The sequence below is a fragment of the Nilaparvata lugens genome, chromosome 2 (assembly GCF_014356525.2).
Source record: "Nilaparvata lugens isolate BPH chromosome 2, ASM1435652v1, whole genome shotgun sequence".
Taxonomy (NCBI): Eukaryota; Metazoa; Arthropoda; class Insecta; order Hemiptera; family Delphacidae; genus Nilaparvata; species Nilaparvata lugens.
The window spans coordinates 16,608,756-16,634,755 of NC_052505.1; the positions used below are offsets into that span (position 1 = coordinate 16,608,756).

Consider the following 26,000-nt stretch of genomic DNA (forward strand, 5'->3'; position numbering starts at 1 on the left):
CAGAAGGCTAGTTTTAAATAAAATGAAAACATATTTTATTCCGGTTTGGGCAGCTCTATCAAAAACTCATCTGCTGTTGGAAAATCTTTGGAAGAGCACATCATTTCACTCACTAAATCCAAGAAACAATGAATTCCAGTTACACTGCAATTGATTTCATCAATGAGCTTGTTACAATTATTATAAACTTCCAGGAGCAATTCATACATAGAAAAGTACAGTATTTTGAAAATTAAATTTCAAGTTTGTAAGTTTGAACAGTTTTAGAAATTAAACCATAGTTATCTTTCGACTATATATTGTCAAAAAATTATTCAGTAATCAAAAATTCATGGGATACAATATCAATAAATGCCTCATATGCGCTATTCAAATATGTTCAGTTTAGGATTAGTTTCAAGAATTCTTTGTATTGTATTGAATTTTTACAGTAATATCTGCATTTAGTTCAACGGTCCAACTGAATGCTAATTAATTATTAATTGGAACACTTGAATTATTTAGTTGAAAGAATTTTCCAAGAAATAGAACATAAAAAACAAATTGGAAGATTGGTCTCAACAGTCCACAAAATTTGTTTTTGTTTTTAATATCATGGATAATATTAGCTAGGGTATCTCAGAACATCTGTCAACTGATTAATGTCCTCACTTCCACCGCAGAAATTAAGCAGGAGAAAACTCTGAAACAAACTTGCAAACGGCTACAGTGAAACCGAGCTAAGTTATTTTTTATTGTCAATACTATAGGCTTCTAGTCTAAAGACTAATAAGCTAATTTTTTCTATCCTAACATACTACTTAGAAAATTAAACAGCAAATCATTAGAAACTCTTACTGATATTGTTTAATTAATAGCCGAGCTAAGTTGAATAATTTTCCAGTTGAGGTGTTTGAGAAAGGTTGTTTGTTGTAAACCAAAAAAGCCTCTGTAGAGAAATTTTCAAGAATAAAATCTTAAAATTTGAGAGTAGTATTGAGGCATTCTTCAATAAAGAACTACAGTCAATACAGAACCAAAAGCCTCTGAAGATAAATTTTCAAGAATAAAATCTTGAAACTTGGGAGTAGTATTGGAGCATTCTTATTATGTAGTTCAATACAGAACTACAGTCATCAACAGTTTTGGGCATAAACCTGTTCTGCCTCATTTAATTTTAATAATTCTATATGATTGAATAGATGATTATTCAATTTTAAGATTTGGGTGTTCCATTTTACAAGGTTTTCTATATTAATTTATTCTGTATTATTTCACTAAAAAGCACATAATTAAAATTTTTGGAAGAGTGAAAATAAGGGAACTTTTTGGTATTTCTCTCCGGAATTTATGTATGATTACTAACTCCGAAATAAGGTTATGTCTTCTAGGTCTTCAATTTCACAAAATTTCAAGTCCAAAAATTTTATACCAAACATACTTTTGAATTTAGATGTTTTGAATATCAACAACCAATATTTGCTTGGAGTGTCGAATTGCAGCAAATAGTGAGGTCCACGTGATAATGGCAGTGTTTGATTAGCAATGGTATTACTTTCCTTGTCTATCATTCAACAAAACAGATAGCACTATCTCTTTCTCGCTTTGCTCTGTTGCCAGATTGTCCTTCAAGAATGTAGAATTAATAATTAATTAACAAAATATTTTATCTTAATTATGAAAATTCATTATGAAATTATTGATAAATATAATTTCTTGCTTAAAAATAAAATATGATTGATTATTTTAAACGAGAATGAACAGTTGATATTGCATCATCAAACCTGTATCAGCTACCGTCTATAGAAGGCATTGACAAGACAGAGGATCGGCAACGTTTTCTCCCATCTTTCTTCACTGCCATTATAAAGTGGACCTAACTATAGTTGTATGATTGAAGTAGCAATTAAGTGTTTGACTTTCGAATTTAGATGTTTTGAATACTCAAATATTCTGGATATCAACAGCCAATATTTGGTTTGATTGTCGAATGGCAACTATAGTGAGGTCCACGTTATAATGACAGTATTTGATCAACTTTGGTTATGCTATCCTTGTCTATCATTCGACAAAGCCGGTGGTACTATCCTTTTCCAGGTCCACAACGATGCCGATTATGTTTTTGACAGTGTAAAAATATAATTAATTAATGCAGAGAATCGGCATCGCTATTGTTCTATCTTTATCCACTGCCATTATAACATGGACCTCACTATAGTTGTATGATTGAAGCAGCAGCAGCAGTAGCAGCAATTGATTGTTGATTGACTGGTTGCAGGATGGAGGCGCCGGCTCGGGCCCAAGATCACAGACCTCCTCTCAGCAGAACAAGTCAGGTGCCAAGCAGAGCTACAACCAGTCGGCCTGGTACCAAAACTAATCAACTCTCTCCTCACAACGTCGTCTCTGCTCTGTCTACTCTGTCAACTCAACTGCTCCACTACTCCACTACTCTTGTGTGAAGATGGAACAAGATATTTGTATAATAATATGTATCGGCTCAAAGCTTTGTACATTTGTTGAAACAAGAGCGAAACCATTTCGATGCCTAGGCCATCTTGATATACACTTTGAAACTGCAATGTACAGTTCCTTTCCCCACTATCGACATTTTCCTTTCAATTATTGTAGAGAAACTATGCAATTTTCATGAAATGTTGAGACCTTTGCACTAATTAAAAGGTTGTTTGTTGTCCCCCTCTTTCAGTTTTCACACATTGAATGTCGTTTATTTGAATACTTGTTCTGTTTGTTTGGACTTTGCTCACTGCAACTGCAACTGGATGTAGGAGTATGGTCACTATTATAAATAAGAATACTGTATTATATGTGTAGTCTAGTTTTAATTGTTTCTCACTTGAAATGTGTTGAAACTCGGTGGATTCTCAGTAAACTTTGAAAGTTGTATTATTTTCTTGCTATATTTTTCGAATTATCAGTAGTTTGCTTGGATATTAAAATTTTACGTTTTATGAATATTGATAAATACTATATTATTGAATATATTCGTTGAGCTGTTTGTTATTATTGGTTGTTTGTAAAAATGATACTAGAAAAAACTATTGTTAGTGGCACAGTGCTCGATACTCTGAATATTGATTCATTCATTTATTGATTTACTTACTTTTAAAACCTGTGTGAGTCTAGATGGTAAGACTGATTTTTGTAAAAATTTTTACGATGTTTGTAGTATTAAAATTCATAACTGTGCCCTTTTAATTTACGTTAATAATTCGAAATTTTGGAGTTATATTCTTGCTGCCACTAATGTATAGTTTTTTCATGTTTAATCGTAGTAAGACAGCCCAAAGAGTGCTTTATATCATTAATGATCAAATCTCACTGGTCAGTCTGTAAATGTGGATTAATTAGTCGGTAATGAAAAGAAAAAAAAACAGAAAAAAAGACTTGTCAATTTAGTGTAATTGATTTTTTTGTTTTGAATTTAGGATTTTCCAATCAGTTAACATTCATAATTTATATTTATTCCTATTTAATTCACTATCAAAATAATTTAATACAAAGAATAATTTACTAAAGAACAATTCTAATTATATTTATTCATTACCTCTCATCTTTACCACCTTCCTTTCCATGTGTTGACTACCGCTACTGATCATCCTGTAATATCTTTCTCTTCTACTCTCAATACATTGATTTATTTACCGACAATAGTCTATATTTTTATAGGGACATACTGCATAGTCAAAGATAAATGCAAATGTTCGAAGAACGGACTCTTAGCTTACTTAATCCTATTGTGAGTACCATGAAAATGAGAAAAATATCAATATGGCTGCCAAAATATCAAAGTTTTCTGATTTATTGCTGATTTTACTTTCCTTGCCCTATTACCATAAGTAAGGAAAGTATTGTTTTCCGAAAAAAATTGAGGTACCCCAATTTCTAAATTTCTATACGTTTCAAGTTCCCCTGAGTCCAAAAAAGTGGTTTTTGGGTATTGGTCTGTGTGTGTGTGTGTGTGTGTGTATGTGCGTCTGTGTACACGATATCTCATCTCCCGATTAACGGAATGACTTGAAATTTGGAACTTAAGGTCCTTACACTATAAGGATCCGACACGAACAATTTTCGATCAAATGCGATTCAAGATGGCGGCTAAAATGGCGAAAATGTTGTCAAAAACAGGGGTTTTTCGCGATTTTCTCAAAAATGGCTCCAACGATTTTGATTAAAGTTTTACCTAGAATAGTCATTGATAAGCTCTATCAACTGCCACAAGTCCCATATCTGTAAAAATTTCAGGAGCTCTATGCAAAGTTTGATTTTAGATTCTCAATTATCAGGCTTCAGATACAATTTAAACAAAAAAAGTTGAGTGGAAAAGATTGAGCATGAGAAGCTTTACAATTAATGTTCAGTAACAGTTTCACCTAAAATTGAAAATAAGCTTGAAATTCGAGAAAATGTGAGAAGGTGAACAATTTTCATAACGGCAAGGAAAGTTGTGTGAGTGCACCACACCAGATTTTTTGTTTTGTAGTCACTCATCTTGCACAAAAGTCTCTTGAATTTTAATCCCGAATAAATGCCACGAGAACCAATCAGAGAAGCCTTCTTCTCAGAAAAACCTGAGAATGGAATTCGATTATAAGCTACGGACTTATAACCAAAGATCGTTTTAAGTTCTATTGGATATCATTCATTATAAGCTACGGAATAGTACCATGGGGCCATACCCGCGTGTAGCTGTGAAAGGATTCTGACTGGTTCTCGGGGAATTTAATTATGATTAAAATCAACAGGCTTTTGTGCAACCGGGCCATAGTCTGTAGGGTATGTTATGCGCCATCACGTGATTCCTGCTGTTTGTCTTGAATTTTGATTTTGACGAGTTATTCACCCATACTAGTGTAGTCAATGAAGATCCATAAAGCAGTTCGGTCCGAAAATTAGATAAAATCTGAACCTATCACCATCGATAGAACCCTCCCAAAGGGCAATTTTCCCCCTGGGAAATTAATTTCCAATAAATCCCCTTGAAGATTTCCCCCCAGCCGCCAACAAAGGAAATGTAGGTAATCACGGATATTCAATCTCTGTAACCAAAGATCGTTATAAGTTCTATTGGATGTCATTTGATTGGTTACGTCCAATGAGCGATTTTGGGGGAAAGCAGTTCAGTGAGCGATCCATTGTTTAAGCCTGGGTTTCTCTGAACCACGCAGCGTTATTGCGTGATGCGTCATCAGTGATACACGGAAATCACGCGTGCGTGATAAAGAAAGCTGGTGTTTTCTCTAGCACCAACCTCGCAGCGCGCGATCATATTTTCAGTCATAGAAAACATAGATGTATGACACGTTGCTGTAGTTTTGATGCTGGACGAAGAGGATAATGAAGAAAAACCACTAATGAATTTTGTAAATGAAAACTAATACTGTCCATCAGAGTAAATTCTGTCCTGCCTTGTTGTGTCGGCGAGATATCGGTGTGATAACGGCTAATGGCTGATTTGGCTGTTTGGTTTGGTGTATTGACAATGCTATTGGATTCAATGCAACATTGGATTCCATAGTTACAGTTGTATAATATAATAACCAGTGTCGTATCCAGGGGGGGATATGGGGATTTATTGTGAAATTTGACAAAATTATGAAAAATTGAAAAAATAGTGAATGAATAAAGTTGAAACTAAGCCTATTATTTTTGAAACAATTGGATTACTAGTGAAATTCCATTCCATTCTATTTGTTATTCAATAAAAGAATCATAGGCCTATGACATTTTCAAAGGGAAATCGAAATAATAATTTCAATTTAATTTATTGCCAATTGGAATATTTCTAGAAATATTACAAACTCTTTATAATATGACATATCATTAAAAATATAATTAAATAAACATAATTATTCATAAATATATTTAATTTTATTCAATTAAAATAAAAGATAAAATCTAGGCATCACCAGCAAAAAGAAAATCTTTGCCCGCTGGTGAGAGTTGCATAACAGTAAAAGAAAAACATAATATTTCGAAATAATGCAGAAAATTTAGGCCAACTTGAACAAAAAAAACCTTGAATGAAATGTTATTTTTTAGTGGAAATCGCACTAATTTGAAGATATATCATCAACATTTTCCGGGGGGAAAGCCCACAGAACCACTTTTTGTGGAGGATATTCAATACCCCCACGCCCCGGTGACCCCCAAAAGTTTAGGTTCTTCCTACGTCAATGTTATGATCCCCCCATGATTTTTTTCTGGATACGCCACTGTTAACAACACGTCTTATCACTAGTAGATGGTGGAATGAAGGAGGTTGTACGGTATTCAAATCTTGGAAGATGTATCACCGCGTGCAGTGGAATCTACTACATTGAGAAGACCTCATCGCCAATCTATTCTGTGGATTACCTCAACACATCCTGATAATATTACGAATCGCGAATGGAGTTTTCTTCAGGTTGGTTCAGTGATTCTCTCTTCATGTTTGATTTTGCACTTGGCATTATTTTCTGCTTGATGCACAATCTAAAATGCACTGTAATTTAATGTCCGGTTGCACGTATTTCTATCAAATTTAACCGCTGTAAAATGATCCACGTTGAATTACATTCCTTTTAATTATCTAAAACTAGTAGGTAACTTACTCAAAACTTGACAAACTGTTAAATTGAACTACAAAATCTTGGAGAATTTAAAATATGCCTGTAACAATCCTCGGTAAATTGAGAATCTATAATGCAAAATTTCAAGTTAAGCAGTTGAGTAGCTGAGACGTGATAATGCGTCATTCGTGAATTTCCCATCCCGTACGTGTATAAGCAAATTCTTTCTGTTTTAATATTATAGATTACGTAAGTCTAGTAAATGTAGACGCTGTAAAATGACTCATCGCATTGTCGTTAGACTAGTACATTTGTTCTATTGTCTTTGCTTCCGTTGAATGACATCATTTTACGGCGGTTAAATTTAATTCATGTGTATGCAACCAGGAAAAAATATTTGATTGTGCACTTTGTTGATTGTATATTAGTTTACTATAATAGCTCGTTGGTCACACTGCTTTCTAGCCGTTACTGCTTAGCTTAGACTTTGTAGTCACAGAGAACGGCACTGATCGAACAAAGACGTTACCTGCGCATATGCATTACGATGGTGTGTTAGGTACAGATCCTCGTTAATTGGAGGAATTCTGTAAAGTTTTGATGATTTTTCGAAAATAAATTGACTATTTGTATGAAAAGTTGAAAAAATGATTCTGCATAACTCCAAAAATATCTCATATTGATAATAAATTGTGAGAAACATAGCAATGTTCACTCAGATGTTAGACATCAATCAATCCGTCAAGAATATAAACTCCTCACGGATAAACTTAATCATAAATCAATAATTTTTCCAAATTTATTGAATCAATTTTCTGCTGTAAATAGTCGGGATAATTACTATTGAATAAATGAATATGGAAGTATTGATCACAAGGATCATGTTTAGGAACATTTCTTCTTGGGTTATTGGTAGCACTTATTTTCATGGCGGCTGTTACAATTTGAATTTGAATGATAACTCCTCCACCAAACGCCTTGATAACATAATAAAAATTCATTTTTTGGGCGAAATTGACTCAGAGCACTTTATTGACATTTATAAGGCATTTGAAAAAAATCTCATTGAGGGGTTTTCTTTAAACTGTCAAAATATTGATACTGTACATTTAATATTAAGTTGACTTTTGAAATCTCTTTTTAAAAACTTCGAAATATAGTTGTAATTTTAATATAGTCATAAAATCATCTAGAAGAATCCTCAAAATATGATGAGGGTTCCACAGGGTTGTTCGCTTGCACCTCTCCAATTCATAGTTTTTCATTTTTAACCTTTCAGTGGGCAACTTTCAATTCTGTAGCATAGGCACACCACTAAAGATATCTTCACAAACTCATTTAAAGGGTTTTACAAATCCTTGAAGATTCAATCAACTCAATTGAGTTAGTTGACAACATACCCTATGTTTATGGATCCTGCAGAAAAAATCTAATTATTTTCGAAACGTTTTCTTTGCAGTTTCACTGATCGCAGTCATGAATGAGCAGTAGCAATCAGCATGATGTACAGAGGACCAATCAAGCAGCCATCATAGATGCACAGAGGACCAATCGAGCCGCCATCATGGATGCACAGAGAACCAATCAAGCAGCCATCTTGGATTGATCCTACATGAAGCAGCTCCAACACTTCAGATAAGTTCTTCAATCTTAGTTCTTCTGAGTTCTTTTCTGGCAATAGAAAATAATGTCTACATCAAAATATATAGGAACATTATTAGTTTGATTCCACCATATACCACGAGGACAACGACATGGATTAAATTTAAAAGGAAAATTCTAAGGAGCCACCAGCTAACATGATATTATTCATGTTCCATTCAAAAATGAGAGAAAAAATACAATAAGTATAGTAGAATGATTTTTGTCATAATTGAATGAAAAATATTGAAATAATTATTCAGAAGTTTAAGGAATTTCTGCAAGATCTGAGTATGTGAATCTATACTCATAATTACTCTTCTATGACTATTATATTCAACTTAATATTGATAAGCTCAAGGATATAATAGCATGATAATGAGCTCTTATAGGCTGTTATCAACAGTAGCCTACAGCCTTTTGTATGGCTTTGCCAGGGTACAAGTCATTAGTACTTACCATAAGAGAAGGTATTTATAATGAATGCTTTAACAATGCCACCTGCAATTCTTGTTTTAAATGAGAGTAGCCTAATATTGGAAAATTGTGGATCTCTGTTGTAATTTGAGTTATTATTCTATATGGCGAAGAAAACCTTCCAGTTAGTTCCACCAAAACTCATCTATTATATTCTATAATACATGATAATATTCTACAAAGATTCACAATTCATGTGAAGTCAACAACACTCCGATGCTGATTTTCATATATGTCCACTATTCTTGAGATGAGTTGATCATACCGTACTGTTCTTCCTGAGAAAGGGATATAGTTTATTTTGAAATGTGATAAACCTTACTTTGTATTCAAGTCTAGAGGAAATAATGAACCAAATTGAATCAAATTTTAATTTGATTTCAACTGTGCAGAATAGAATAGCTGCAGCTAATTTTCAATGGTTAGGAGGGCGAAGTTAGCAGGCCCCTCTCTTCAAATTGACCCTCAGAAAGTTATTGGAGCAATCACAACCAGAAATAATTATTTTTTAAGAGTAATTCAGTACCGTACCTAAATAATAGGCCTATTTATTCTTGGAAAAGAATTTGATAGATCGTTAACTTATCTTAAATAAAATCAAATATATGGGGACACTCCACTTTTGAGTGCACCAGAACTATCAAAATATATTGATAGTACGGTATCGAATTGCAGTATTTTAATAAAACTGGAACTAATACACACTGATGCACGGGAATAGAAACTAATAACCAACTAAATTAGTTAACTAACCAACTAATATAACTCACTAACTAATAACAAAAGCTGAAATAACATAAATGTTGGGACTCGATACTATCAATATTTTAATAACTCACTCTGACTGCTGATGTATTCTCTTGAAAACAGTTAGTTAAAAAGTTACAGTTGGAAAATTGATTATTGGAGAGTAACATTCGCCAATGATGTAATGGAAAGCATATATCATATATGTTTCAACAGTAATTTTAGTGAGTGATTATGATTATACAACAGTCTATATTATAGTGAGTGCATAATCGTTGAAGAATAGACTCATCTAGAAGTCTGCAGTCCTCAAGAATTTGAAATTTGTTGAATTTCAGCTGAGATCATTTGAAATCAATGGTTTAAATTAATGTGTTATTGTTTCATTGCGATTTCCATTTGTTGTGTCTAATAAACTCCATTCTCTTACAGCATAACTTTATCTCAAGGGTATGAAAACTTGATTTTATTATAAACATGAGGAACAATTTTTTCCATATTGTGTTTCTGATATGCTTTCAAGATATATGTAAGAGGCGGATTTCTACATCAGTCTGAAAGGAAAATCATCAAATTATCACTTTATATGAATATTAATAATATAATATGTCTTATTTAGAGCAGCCTACCTACATCTCATAATACAGTCACAGTACTGTAATACCACCAATTGTTCCTCATGAAAATATGAGTGAAGTATCGAAAATATAGAAATTCAAAATTACAGAATTTTAGTGAGTAATTTTAACAGTACTTTTAGTGAGTGATTATGATTATTCAACAGTCTATATTATAGTGAGTGCATAATCGTTGAAGAATAGACTCATCTAGAAGTCTGCAGTCCTCAAGAATTTGAAATTTGTTGAATTTCAGCTAAGATCATTTGAAATCAATGGTTTTAATTGATGTGTTATTGTTTCATTGCGATTTCCATGTTGTTGTGTCTAATAAACTGCATGTTCTTACAGCATAACTTTATTTCAAAAGGGTATGAAAACTTGATTTTTTTATAGAAATGAGGAACAATATTTTCCATATTGTGTTTCTGATATGCTTTCAAGATTTATGTAAGAGGCGGATTTCTACATCAATCTGAAAGGAAAATCATCAAATTATCACTTTATATGTATATTAATAATATGTCTTAATTAGAGCAGCCTACTCATCTCATAATACAGTCACAGCACTGTGATACCACCAATTGTTCCTCATGAAAATATGAGTGAATAAGTATCGAAAATATAGAAATTCAAAATTGCAGAACCCAAGAATCATATTGTGTAATCATGTTGTAAGAACTCATCAAATCTATGTAAGAAAAGTCTGTATAGTCTAAAGAGTCTATAATAGTCCTTTATGTCAGAGAGCCATATGTGGTGCACATAGCTATAAATATTATCATTTGTGCAATATGTTTCATTTTTGTGCTGAATGCTGTAGTTATATTATTCGAAGAATTTGAAGAATTATTGAAGGTTATTTGAAGAATTTTGAAGCCATCAGATAGATTCTGATGCACTGTTCACATGAATCCTCTTATTATTTATACAATGATATCCATCATCAAATATTTTGGCAGGGAATTTTAGAAGAAATATTTCCAAAATATAACTGATTTACAGATTAGTTGGTTATAGGAGGAATAATATTAAGCCTTGAAAAAACATATTTCAAGGACCGTTGTTCAGAGCTGTTACGATATTTGAATTGGCTACAGTACAATATCACAGGATTTTATTTCCTGAAAAATTAATTAAAAATATTGATTATAGGACAAATCTAAACTTCTCTCTATTATTATAAAAAACACTGAGTCCCCTTTAAGATATTAGTGTAGTATATTGTCGATATTTCAGTGACACATTGACTTATTAATAATTGGTTTGATTTGTTGATGTGTCACTACTGCATCCATTCTAATAGTTTTTGCTTTGTATTTTCAGCTATCACCCACTGTATACAGTGATGAACTCTGAACATTCCGTACCGTACAAAAATGGATACGCGTTCCGCAAGTGTGTTTAAATAGTGTAAAGTCTACATTTGTAAAAAATAATGGAATCTTGTCTCCTTTTCGATTTTTATATTCTTCGTCACCTGGAGTGTGGATATTATTTCAAAAGATTTTGTCAATGGAATATAATATCACTTTTTTGCACATCAACTCTTGATTTGATTAAATAACTCAGATTCTTATAGTTTTCTATAATTCAGAAAATAAAAACTAGCTTGATTTCTGCTGTAGCTCTTCCAGCAATATTTGAGAGTGAAAATCTGTTCTCTTATATTATGTGCTATATCACTTCAATTTTACACATTAATTTATTTTATTATTTTCTGAACCTACTCTATCAATTGTATCCATTAATGAAGAGCAGGTAACCCGTGTTCCGAAAGGGTCTAATTAAGATCTTGACAAACTGAAACTTGATCTACTGAAATCTTGAAGAATAAACCTATAAACATACTCGGTGAATCAAGAATCTCTATGTAAAATTTCAAGTTAATCAGTTGAGTAGTTGAGACGTGATGATGAGACGTCATTCATGTATTTCGAATCCTGTACGGTACGTGTACAAGCCAATTCTTTCCTTTATTATATCAGCATAGGAGGATATAATTTATTTTCTTGACCTCTTTAATTAATTATTTTATTTTGTTTATAGGTCGTTTGAGCTGGTAGCAGCTGGTGAGTCAGTGAATACAATTTCTAAGCATGTTACACAAAAACACCCTCACACACATTAATAATATTTACTAATTCTTATGTAAACTAAAATAATTCCTAGAATCTTGTACAGCTTTACTGGTGGGATGTTTTACACCGTACTCGCTTCAAATGTCCCAATTTTTGTTGTTGGGATGGGGGGTTCCTAATATTGGTTTGCAGCGTTGCCATTTTCCAAATATTGTCATAGGGAAAACGTTGAGAGTTGTCGAATAATGGCAACATCATGAATTTCTTAGTTTTCTCACCAGTAGAGTTGTGCAGTACAACACCTATTTTTCAATTTTTCGAAAATTTCAAGTTGTTAAATTTTATATAAATGAATATCTTGAACTAAAAGTTCTCACATTTATCTTGAGATTTATCCACTTATTGTTCCCCTTTTTGATACAAAATTGGAATTATTTATAAATTCCATTATTTGGAAAAATTTACATTATTTTCAAGATAAATGTGTGTGAGGTTACACGGGGTAGTGTCAGTAGTTAGTTTTTTACACACTCTTAGGCTTACACAAACACTAATTTAAAAATACAGCAGGCTAGCAATTAAGTTCATTATCAAGGATCTTCAAGATCATCAAGGATCACCTCATCATCAAGGATTCCCTGGCCCTGTCCTCATCATCAGTTTAACATTTTAGAGTAAAATTTAAATACTAATTAATTTTTTGAGTAACTCATATAAAAGGCTGACTTATCCTAAACATTTTATTAACTTTATTAATGAGTTACTGGTTCATACTTTTTCTTGAAGCTTTCTTATATAGATATAGTACCCCCCAATCTGTCCCTTTGTGATGAGGTATGAAAGACAGTATCCACTCACACCAATACAGCCAGACCCTGTACTAAGTACCAATTGCTGTCAATCATAGAATTGGAGGCTTATTTCAGTGGGCTCGGCATGCTGATTATGCTTCCAGCTCAGTGAGAAAAACTCACTCCTCTTTAAATTATTCGCCCCATCCTTATAAAACCCTTAGAAGTAGGGGATTTAGATTTGATTTTGCAGTCAGCACACTTTTTAGATTAAGGATAGGGTTTCAGCACATCTATAGATCTAGCTCAGGTCCCTCACCACACGGTTTGTTTGAATGCACCAACAGATCTAAAATACCGTTTTGCAGGACCTGATTTGAGTGAAAGACAGCAATGACATCCACCAATGCAGCCAGACCCTGGGGTGGTTGTTAACTGTCGATCACTTGGAGCTAGGATCTCACTTGGATCTCAATTCAGCAGGCTGGGCATACTGATTTGATGTTCCACTCCGTCTCTACCCCACCCCTAAAATCAACCTCTTTTTCCTGTCCAGGTCTGTAGAAGGCATTGTTTATAGGATATTTTCTGTGTTTTTGTGTACATGTCATGTGAATTAAAGGCTAGGCTCGAGGCTCCAATTGAGCTGGGTGAACTCATAGTATTAAGAGTTTATTATTTTCAATGTGATTATTATAACTACAATATTAGTTTTATTAAATATGTATCAATGTGTAATAGTTGTGAGGTTGTACAATCCTTTCCAGGTTTTTATAACTTTCAACTTTTCAAATATGTGTTGCTTCATCTTGATTGAAAAATTACCCAATATTCCGATTAATTATAATACATTTCATCACGGGTTTGATGAACATTTCAAAGTTTTATTTGGAGTGCTTACTCCAGATATTTTTTCTTGATTACTTGTGGAAATAAAGCAGCATGAAGTACAACATTGGTGTAAGAGAATATTATAGCAACATCATTATAATAGAAAAGGTAAGAATGATACTTGCAATATTCCTTAGAAATGATGAATTTCCATTTCTCAAAAAAGTGGGACTTCTCATCTTCAAAAATTCTTACAAATGTTACATAATTTTTTGTGAAATATTGATTTAGAATCTGATAATAATTTGGCCTTTTCATAGGCTGAATCTTGAATATTAGCCTTTCTAGGCTGAGTCTAGAATTAGCCATTATATTTATTGAAATATTGAATCTGGAAATAATTTGGCCTTACATAGGCTTAATCTAATATTTGCCCACATAATAAAGCAACACAATTTTTTCACTTCACTTTACTATTATTTACTAATTTTTCTATGTTCACTTTTACCTGTATGTCCAATCTATGTTTCCTCTGTTGCAGCTGTGTCAGTGACACACCAGCACGGTGGTTCGGAGTCAACCTAAAACTGTAGGTCCATTCTGTGATTGAAAGGATGCTTTCAATAACAGAGAATCAAGTTTTGACCGGGAGTCAACTTTTGACTTATTGTCAAAAACCTTTCACAGTTAGTCGAATTCTGATACTGACGGTAGATTCTTGCAAGGTTTTATTTTTGGCGTTTAAGGGTGGCTGTGAGGGGTGTTGAGAGGCCACTGTTGGGGGGCATCCTGAACTATATCCTTTTTTAAAAACTGCCGGTAAGTATTTATTTGTCTGTGAATGAATATACACACATTGGCAGTTTATCATGGAAATGAAATAATGAAATTGGAGAGGTAAGAATTACCTCTACTAATTACTTTGGTAAAATAATCATTATCCAGTAAGAATACCTAATTATTTATGATATCAATTTCACATAAATAATTATTTATTCAGCCTATAATTTAATAATTATTTACAGCATTTGTATAGCCTGCCAGCCCTAATGTACTCAGAGAATAAAAATATAAAATCTAAATAGCCTTTTTTTTAAATTTCACTCACTTAAAAAAAGGGTACTTGGATTTTATTTTTCATTTTGTCTTCACTAGCGTTATCCCTTGCTCAGCAAGGGTTTAATCAAACACTTTACTAAAATCCTAAAGAATGAGAAATCGCAAGCTCATTTAGTTCATAAATGATGTGTCAATCATGTATTTCTCTCCTGCTATGTTTAAGACAATTCTCTATAGATAAGAAATTGCAAGTAGGGTACACACAAAACAAGTTATTACATTCAAGGTGGAATCCAACTTATCAGTATCATTGAATGTGTCCAGCACATTGAAAATAAAACCCCCATAACTTAATGGCTTTATTTATACTCACTTTGCCGGGCAGAGTGAAAAAATATTTCTATTAGAGCTGATTGAAATAAAATTTTCACTGTACTGGACACATTTAATGATAGGTACTGATATGTGGGCATCAAGCTCAGTAGCAAGGCCAGGACTTTGGGATGAGTAGGTTTGTTCAAAAATATTGGGCCCACTCTAAGCGAACTCTAGTGGCCTAGCAAACATTAACTCGACAGATAGGTAGGAGGGGAGGGGTTTGGCGATGGAAAAAGCTTCTTTAGCAAATCCAACAATGTGGGGGATTGTCTTGCTTTTTTTGAAAACTTAGTTTTTGTTGTTTGATTACCATTTTGTATTAACAATAAATTTCTTTCAATACATTACCGTACCAATGAGATTGTTATTGCTGGTAGCCAGTTACAAATCATTTTAATGAGTTTAATGGTTCTCAACATTAAGAGAACAATATTGAAGCTTGTAGAATTAGTTGAGGTCAATTTTATGTAGTGTAGGCCTATTCTGAATGTTGGTTTTTTTGGCCTCTATTTTGAGTTCATAGAAGGGAGTTGTAATCTGAAAACCCTCTACTTTGCCACTTTGGTATGTCACTGATCGAGCATATAAAAACATCATCAATCAGCTGTCGAGTAGATTATTGATTGCATGCAATGACGCATGCAATGATGCAGTTAAAGTTGAAAGCAATGCCATTGTGATAAATTAAAGAGTTGCATAGTCCTGATGATAACATTCCGTTAGAGCGCAGATAGAACGCCTACGTCACTAAACTTTGTATACATCTGCGTACAACTGCCAGTGCCCACAAACGCCGAAGCGAACAACTGGGTAACACACATTGGAAATTAGAGAACGCTGGCCAGTTCAGAACGGAACCCTCCAAGTCAAAAGTAATTTTGTACGGAGTATAACTACAAGTTGCGGATTTTAAAATTAGTTCAACAGCCAGTTCTCCTGACCAGGGAGCTTACTAGTTTGAAGAATCGTCAATGATAATAGGTGAGTAAAATATGCTAGATCAGCATTGCACTGAGTGTGTGTGTGTGAGAGAGAGGGTGCGATCAGAGTGTGGACAGGGCTTAGCACGTGTGTATGGGCACATAAAGAGAACCCATAAACCATAAGGGCGGCCCTTGAGCTCCAGAGCAGCTTCTTGCAGGCAGAGCACGTCGTTGAATGCTAAATTCGACCCAACTCTGAGAAACAATGTGTGCAAAATTCTTGATTTATTGCTGATCGTCGATATTTGAGCGGCTAAATGGGTAACACGATCTATTTGCTTGGCAGTAGACTAAAACATTCTTGGTGGCTCGGAATCCACCACAGATTGTACCTCTGTTCATCTCTCTTCTTCTTTCGCCCTATTTATTCATCCTGATGGCTATTATTGGAAGAGATATCCTTTTGGATGTTTTGCCTCGTCATATCAATCAGGTTTAATCTCCCTCATGTAAAAATTTAACTCTGCAAAAACGGGATTCAAAACTATACACTGTTTTTGTTTACAATTATTCCAATATACATGAATTTAAATCAATCGCTTACTTCCATAGAAGTTGCATTCCATTCTTATTATGGAAACTAGCATCGTGCATCATTTCCGAGAGATCTGCAGAGTTGTTGGATCTGCAGATAGAAAGGACTTCGAAAAACGTATCGACTGGCATGTTATTGCAGTTCATCATACATAGAGAGCGCATTACCGGTATCCCCCCACCACCACTCCATAGTCAACGAAATAACACAAGCGTACAGCGAATTCCCTGAACAGATAAGCGGAAAATATAGACAAATATCACAATGACGCCAATTCAGAAAAACCCCTGGAGAACAATATAACTCATCCACTGCTGTCCATTATTCAAAACAGTTAGAAAGAGAGTTATTGCCATTTTATGCCTTCATTTTGTATTTCTCAATGCCGTTCAGCCGTTGTATCTGAATCTAGTGGAAAAGGAAACGTTTCAGAGGTATTAATCAGGTAATAAAGCTAATAATTTAATATCAAACGAGGAATATCATTCGCAGAGAGGAATAACAGCAATTAACAGCTTACCTTTCAATCGTATTTTCTGATCATCGTTCAAAGCCTTGTCTCTCATTCTATTTCTCTTTTATCAAATGTATTCAATTTTAGAAAATAACTAGAACATATATAGATTTTTCAAATTGAACTCTTTTATTGTGCCTCTTGTCCAGCTCATGAATGAGATTATATCTCATTTCCTCTTGAATTTCTTTCTTTTTTGATTTAACTGATACTTCTAGCTCAACCAATTGTTGTTCCATAATGCTCTTCTTATGATCCGAATTCATGTTATATATCAATGATTCAGCAAGCATTTCGTTTCCTCCTACAAACATTTTTCTACAACAGGGAAGTATAAATATCAATAATTGACACTTCATTCATTTCTCTTTAAGCATTCTGCTGATCTAATACTGATTATTAATGTCCAGTAAATGTGGCATCTAGTATCAATTTAGATTAAAGTATTATCTTCAATAATTTTTGAAAGAACTATCATGCTTTTGATTTTAATCTAACAAACACGTCAAACTGATCTTAACCAAATCTAATAATATGGAATATAGGCCTGCTATCAATTTAGATCAAAATATAATCTTTGATCATTTTGAGAAGAATATCCTTTTGATTTCAATTTGACAAGCACGTCAAACGGACCATGTCTCCCGATAAGCAATTATTATTACTGCACTTTTTGTGTAGTTGAGAAGTTGATATTGTGGTAATTATTCCTATTAAATAAAAATACTAATACTATAAGAGAACTCTGTGGTTTATGACAATTTCTTGGTATTTTTATTTAATTATTACTGCCCTAATTCTTCTCAAATTCTTGGCCTTTTCAAAGAGTTTCTCAAATTGACGTGCACAGATAGACATTGTAATCTATTTTGCTCTTACTGAATCGAAAAGTTACTCAAGAGTTTCTTGTTTTATCAATCAAAATCATCATCATCATCATCATCATCATCATCTGACTTTCACAGTTTAGGCATGACAGCCCGTTACGGTCTTTGGAAAATAGCCTTTTGAAACTGATATAAATTATTTTCGTCTTTATTCTTAATTTTGAGACCACCTTCTCCTTGGTCTTAATAGGTCTGATAGTTTTATAAATTTTCATCCCAATTCTTGGGGTTGTGATGATGATGATAGTGCAGTTAAGGTCAATGTGGGTGGTTGATTGCTGTGGATGAGGATGAAGAGGAACACTTCGGGTGGAGGGGTAAACGGAAGTAACAAACTGACCAACGAGCGAGCAGCAGCAGGAGAGGCGTCGGTGTAAAATTAAAAAGTCAGGTCTGGACTTCCGGTAGCCGCCGTTCGCCTTCCGGCCACGGCCTTCTTTATCGCCTTTCCTTTCGCTTCGGCTAGCGCTTGCTCTTTGCTTTGTTTCCGGTCAATAAATTATGCTCAACACAGCAAATCTCTTCGTGTGCTCTCGTAAACAAATATCCCCACGGATCCACAACTATTTGACGACGGTCAATCGGATAGCTGTCATAAAGCAACAACCTCACATGAGATTGTGATGGTTCCTCACAGTAAATAATAAGACGAAACGCTTTTCTTTAGTACCATGTCTGTAATTTCGGGTACCCAACAGCTACAACTTTGAACATCTCTATTCTCTTGAGTTTTATTCTCGTACCACTTGATTTGTATTGTATTTCTATTTAAAGATAAGTTCTATTGGAACATTCCTGATTTCAAGAAGCAGGGTCTAACAAGATGATTCAGTCATGTGTCGTGGTCTTGGTGCACTCTGATCTTGGTGAGATTGATACCTTCCATTTTGTGTGTATTCTGTGGCTGAACGGTTGCTCATGAGTCGTGACTGACAGATGTTTCCCTTGTTGATCATATTTTGTAAACAAAACTAGAACTTAACCTATTTCATTGTAATCAATTAAAATGGAAAACCATCAGGTGATTGGAGTAGTTTTAAATGCTTTGTAAAATATTATAAATGTTATTGAATTTATGTAATCATGCATTTCTCTGCTCCCAAATACATTATAGTGGAGTCCATCATTTGTAAACAACCTCATATTCAGCTATGTATGTTTACGTTCAGCTACTCTATTTACGTTCTTTTCCATCAGTGGAAAAGTACGATTAACTGATCAGTGAACGAACCGGGTATGACGTATTTTTTTTTCTTATCAGTTAGACCAAAGACCTTGAAGAGGTGTATAAACGCACAATACCTATGCCTTCCCAATGCTAGCTCTTACTTGAAATTAAAGGTTCCATTGAGGTATTTTAGCACGAGATATTATATAATATATATTTTTTGTAATATTATAGATCACAAAAATCTTCAAGATCTTTAGTATGTAATAATCTCCCAGGCTCTCCCCTTAATGGCCGATTTCAATTCCAAATAATCTAGCGCTGCATGTGAGTCTATGCATCGTTCAACGACAAAACAGTACATCGTTCAGAGCCACGTTCACTCACCGATCTCATCGTTCACTCACCGATTAGTGGCTTTGAACTCAACCATTCTTTTCTTTTTGGCTATCGTGTACATAACTTACAATAGTCAACCGCTCGAAAATAAGCTGATGAAAATTGGAACAGAAAAGTCCCAGTCTTCCACCCCCACACCCACAGATGTTGCCAATTCGTCAAAAATGTATCATAAAATATTCATTAGCTCTCATTTTTAATCACCTGTAGACAACGTTGATAAAATGATAGGCTACATTGCACTCATCTGTTCCAAGTTCCATCGGACTATGTTTGTGCGGTAGACTATAACAATTTGAGGATGGTATCCAGATTAACCAGTAGAGCCACTACAGTATGTAATTCAAAATTTTCTAAAAACTAAGAGAGTATTGAATGGGATTCAACAATTTCGAGTTTTCATAGGGTACGAACAGAACGGTCAGGTCGATGTTTAGTTTTCATCTATATAATAAGAGAGTAGGGTTGTGTTTGTTCGTGTGTTCGTTTGTTCGCATCAAAACATGTCAACTTGTGGATTGCATACCGGAAAAACGGGAATGATTTAGATCTCCAAATTTTGAACATAGATTCTAAAAATATCAATCTCGTGCACCTGGAAGCCCAAATTTCAATTTTCCTTCTAGATTTTTCAGAATTAATGTTCAAACTTCATTAATAGTACATACAATTTCATAAAAAAATCACCAAATCATATCTTCGGTTTTAATATGGTTTTATGGTTTTAATAATAAAAAATCTATATATATAAAAGCGAAATGGTAGTCACACACTGACAGACTGACTGACTGACTGACTCACTCACTCACTCACTCACTCACTCGCATAACTAAAAATCTACAGGACCAAAAACGTTCAAATTTGGTAGGTATGTTCAGTTGGCCCTTTAGAGGCGCACTAAGAAATCTTTTGGCAATATTTCAACTCTAAGGGTTGTTTTTAAGGGTTTAAAGTTCGTCTTTTAGCATGTATATTCTTCTTCTCCCAATCTCCTAATTATAATTGAAATTTCCATATCATATGTTACTATAGAACTATAATCTAGATAGAGTACCTCTTCGAAACAGTTGTTAACTGGCAACTAAATTAATAATTTTGTCAGGTTGGCATTAAGTTGAGTTGACTTTATTAGGTTGGCACCAAGTTGAAGATTTAAATGCATTTATCGCGGGAAAATTGATTGGGCATTGCTACTTCAATCCTGGGAATATTATATTTCTAGCCGTCAGGCTCGCTTCGCTCGCCATATCCGTTTATCCGTTTCGCCAGTCCAGTTTAGTCTGGACCCCCGACTGGATTGTCCTAACATATGATAAAAATGCTCAAATGAAAAATTCAGGCGAGCGAAGCGAGCCTGCTGATCTCATTCTTGGACGATCCAGTCAGGGGTCCAGGAGGCGGAGCCCCCTGGCTAGACGGATATGGCGAGCGAAGCGAGCCTGACGGCTAGTATTATTATACAGGGTGTTTCAGAAGTAGTGTCGAGAATTTTAGGGTATTGTACCTGGATGCTAGGAGACTACAAATGTCATATTTGAAGTGTCCAAAACTCAGCGGTTATCCTTATAGCTGCCATTTTGTTTTTTTCACTTAAAAATTTTTATCTCAAGAACGAAATGTTGTATTGATCTGAAATTTGGCATGAATATTTATGCTATAAAGACTCAACTATAAAAAATAAAAAAATTTTTTTTCGTTGAAATTTTTCAAAATGGCGGCCATTTTAAATTTTTGATGGCGAATATCTCGAAACCCGTCCATTTTACAGAAAATTTACAAGAGACAAAAAAGTTAGCAAATTTTTTCACAATTCCAATGATACCTAATTTATTAAGATTGGTCGAAGAATAACAGAGAAATTAATTTTTTTCGTACTGCATGCATGACCACTTTTCACCATTTAAAGATCAATATTAATTTTTTAATTCCAGATGTATTTAAGATGAAGCTTTGAAACTCGGTATGGCTCCATATGGGCAAACAGATGATTTTACAATGGTTTTCAGATGATAATGTTTGTCTTGTAAAAGTATTGTTGTTTCATTAAAAGTAAAGAACCAGATGTAGTGCTTCCTATTTCTTAGTCTCACGTTTCCTAGGTCTTATTTCTATCTTAAATTTCCAGTTTCAATATTTTCTTACGTTGCTTCTACACAAATATTTAATTATTGTAATGGAATTTAGTTCGCTGGAGTACACCGATATTCACTTCATGTATGGAGCAGCTCTTGGCAATGCGACCGAAGCAAGAAGAATGTATGCAGCTGCATTTCCAAACCGCCGTCTCCCTTCCGACAAGGTGTTCACAAGAACTCACAATCGGCTGAGAGAAGTTGGTTCATTTGAACGGAACAGGGTAATTGCTGGTAGGCCTCGAGCAGTTCGAAATGTTGCTTTTGAAGAGGAAGTATTGCATAAATTCGATTTCAATCCTAGAACGAGTACGAGAGCAGTTGCAAAGCAAATCAATTCAAGTGCTTCTTCTGTGTGGCGTGTACTAAACAAGGAAAGACTTCACCCCTTCCGCTTTCAAAAAGTTCACTCATTGGTTGAACGCGACTATGAGCCAAGAGTAAACTGTGCCCGTTGGTTTCTTCAGCAAGACATTATCCAACCAAATTTTATAGAAAATGTGTTATTTACCGATGAGTCCAGCTTTACAAGAGAAGGAATCTTCAACTCTCGCAACAGTCACGTCTGGGCCTTAGACAATCCTCATGAGGTCAAAGTGCGTGGTTATCAGCATAGATTTTCGCTGAATGTTTGGACGGGTATCTTAGGTAATCGCGTGATTGGACCATACATTCTTCCTAATCGTCTGAATTCTCCCACGTACATTACTTTTTTAAGAGACATACTACCAGAACTTTTGGAAGATGTGCCTCTTGCAAACAGATATAATATTTGGTTTCAACATGATGGTGCCCCTGCTCATTTCGGAAATGTTGTTACGGACTTTCTGAACATGACCTATCGTCAGCGATAATTTCTCTGTTATTCTTCGACCAATCTTAATAAATTAGGTATCATTGGAATCGTGAAAAAATTTGCTAACTTTTTTGTCTCTTGTAAATTTTCTGTAAAATGGACGGTTTTCGAGATATTCGCCATCAAAAATTTAAAATGGCCGCCATTTTGAAAAATTTCAACGAAAAATTTTTTTTTTTATTTTTTATAGTTGAGTCTTTATAGCATAAATATTCATGCCAAATTTCAGATCAATACAACATTTCGTTCTTGAGATAAAAATTTTCAAGTGAAAAAAACAAAATGGCAGCTATAAGGATAACCGCTGAGTTTTGGACACTTCAAATATGACATTTGTAGTCTCCTAGCATCCAGGTACAATACCCTAAAATTCTCGACACTACTTCTGAAACACTCTGTATATTAAAGAACTGGATTATACACGTATACAGGTGTAGTACGGTAGAGGAAAATTATGTTTGACGCATCATCACGTCTGAACTACTGGACTGATTAACTTGAAATTTCGCATATAGATTCTTGCTTAACCGAGTATGGTTATAAACCTATTTTAAATTCTTCAATATTTGATTACATTAAGTTTTCATTTTGTCAAGTTTTCAATTATTTGTCATGCTTTCAGTTGTTGTAAGGAAGCAGCAGAACATTTCTCTTAAAAGGGAATTTAGAAGATAGGTATGATTGGGGATCCTTTTCGAATGATAAAAACAGGTTTTCCGTTGCACCCAAATTTTTCCCGCCATTTTGGAACCACCATTCTGAATCCAACTTCTTTTTATAATTGAGAGGTGGTCGTATGATACATTATTCCGATACAGGATTTCCAGAGAAAAGGTATGGTGAAAACCGCACTTCGATATCTCAAACCTTTCAAAATTTATTCTCATTCATTTCCTTTATTATAGTGTAGAAGATGATAGATAAATGGATGATATATTCTTCTATCTATCATCTTCTATACTATAATAGAGGAAAGAACTGGCTTAAAGACGTATACACGTGTAGAGGATAAGGAAATTATGTTTGACGCATCATCACGTCTGAACTACTGAAATGCTGCTTATAAATTCTTAATCAATCGAGGATTTTATAGGCCTATTTTCAATTCTTCTGGATTTTATTACGTCAAGTTTTAAAATAGACCCTTGCGAAGCACGGGTTTCCTGCTAGTTTTCAATAAAATTTATAGCCCAAAAAAATTTTCAGCTCAAACATTACATCCAAATGTTTTCATAATTACCACCTGATTAGTGGCTTGGTAATTATGAAAACATTTGGATGTAATGTCTGGGCTGAAAATAATTGAATACAGTACATCGTGCTGAAATGTGAACGTGAGTCAACAGTTCTTTCCATTCCTATCCTTTTCAATGTGCTTGTGTTACAAGGAAGTCAATTGCCAGCGCGGGAAGAACTGAAAGCTCAACATAGACCTGACCGTTCTGTTCATATCCCTAGGAAAAACTTGGAAAAATTTCTGCCAAAAATATTCTTGTAAATTTACTAACCACTCTTGGTTTCTATAAGTTATGGAGAGCGAAATTTAATTGAAAATCTACTACTTTCGAACTTCTAGAAAAATAACTATTTTGAGAACAAATGAATTGAGAAGAAATGTATGTGAACCAAATATGCATGGACTTCCTACCCCGAAATTAGAACAATAAACTATTTGTGGCCGTTGGCTGGCTAGGCTGCTTCGAGTTCTTCTTTGCATAGGGCTGAAAACAGAGCTTCATTCGCGTCGGGCTTTTCTCTTTTGGCTAAAAGCAAACTGGGTATGTGCTCTGAATACATTAACTCGGCAAGAGATAAACAGAGTATAGACTCGATTCTGGTGCCTCGTTAATTTCATTCTAGGAGCAAAGCTGCTCCTTCGTCCTTCGTTGCTTGCCTTGTGCCCTTCAGCTGCACCTCAGTAATGGCTAACCAACAAGCTTTACATTTGTATACGTGTTATAGAAAAGCGCCACAATGCAAGTTTATAAATACTTTGACTATTGTTGTGAACTGGTTGGGGTGGGTGTTGTGCCGAATAAGAGCCCAAGCGTCGACTACAAATCCTTTGCAGATTAGCTGCATTCTTCTCACTCTTTTTCAGCTTCTACTCTCTTACTCACTACTCGCCTTTCATTCTGTCCGGGACATTCTATCGAACTTTACATTTTACAAGACTTTTCACTCTCAACTTCCCTCCAGAAAACTGTCGTCTAATAAATTCTGTGTTTTCATACGGCGTATCAAAGTTTGCAGTGAGCAAGAAAGAATCAGTCGAAAGTGAAACGGCCGATAAAAGGCGGCACAATGACAAAGAGAAGAATATCCGCTTATGATCATTAATTACAGCTTTTCGACGTTCCAACTCGAAAACAGAATAAGCTCGGATCTTCTGTTACGTTTTATTTTTCTCCGGTCTTGTAAAGTGGACAATTCTATCATTTAGAAGGCCCAGCTCGTTCATCACAGTCATCAACTGCATCAACTCTTTTTTCCTCTCGATTCATAATGATGCAGGCACGTAGCTTGTGACAGCAGTGACAGGATAACGTGTCTTGGTGACATTGTCACTTCTACATTTATACTCCACTCAGATTTTCTATTAATTTATCATATTTTCATCTCATATGGTCGAGAATATCAAACCTACATGCCAGCGCTCTCTATTAAAAATAATAAAACTTCCTCATTCTATGAAGGATTATCATGATTAATGACATATTGTCAATATCATGTTAGAGGTCAGTACACCAATGTCAATTAGGAAGCGTGACAGAGAAGAAAGAAAAAAGAGAAGAAAAAAAAATCTTTTTGATTTCAATAATCTATGATGATCCTTCTTTCTAAGATGACCTCTCATTTCTTCTCTCTGGAAGTGGCCATATTTCTTGCCAGAGTCTCAGAAGTGGCCAGAGTCTCAAATTCATGAATGTATTCTCACTAAATAAATCAAACTTTGTATGAAAGAACACGAACATAAAAATAAATCAGGAAGCACATTCGGCTGGGCTGGTCATACACAATCTGCAGCCTGATCAAAGTATGATTTTCCGTGAAGTCTGATAAAATTCTATTGACCGAAGTGTGATATTGCAGATCTCAAATGTGCAAAATCTCAAAAAATTTCTTGTATCTACCCGACTATATGGTCAATAAGGGGGCCAGATTGCTAATTTGTATTCCTTAATTCAAAAATTCTCTTATCATTTTTATTTGTTTCATACTCTCTAGCTTGTCCATGAACTCTTTTATGTTTCTTTCATGTCATAACGTTATATCACTATTACCAGCAGCAGGGTAAGCACTGTACAACATATCACAAGTGTACTTTATGCAAGCAGTTGTACACTGTATAT

The 26,000-nt window shown here is 34.4% G+C and overlaps 1 protein-coding gene across 5 annotated transcripts in view; it reads left to right on the forward strand.

The window, feature by feature from the left end:
* Positions 1–3,521, forward strand: part of LOC111052242 (protein lingerer) — a 50,084-nt gene extending 46,563 nt beyond the window's left edge. For all 5 annotated transcript variants that reach the window (XM_039420700.1, XM_039420702.1, XM_039420703.1 and 2 more), the window contains one exon: positions 2,258–3,521. In XM_039420700.1, coding sequence (XP_039276634.1) covers positions 2,258–2,359 — 102 coding nt within the window. In that variant the 3' untranslated portion in view covers positions 2,360–3,521. The remainder of the gene's footprint in view (positions 1–2,257) is intronic.
* The last annotated feature ends 22,479 nt before the right edge of the window (positions 3,522–26,000 follow it).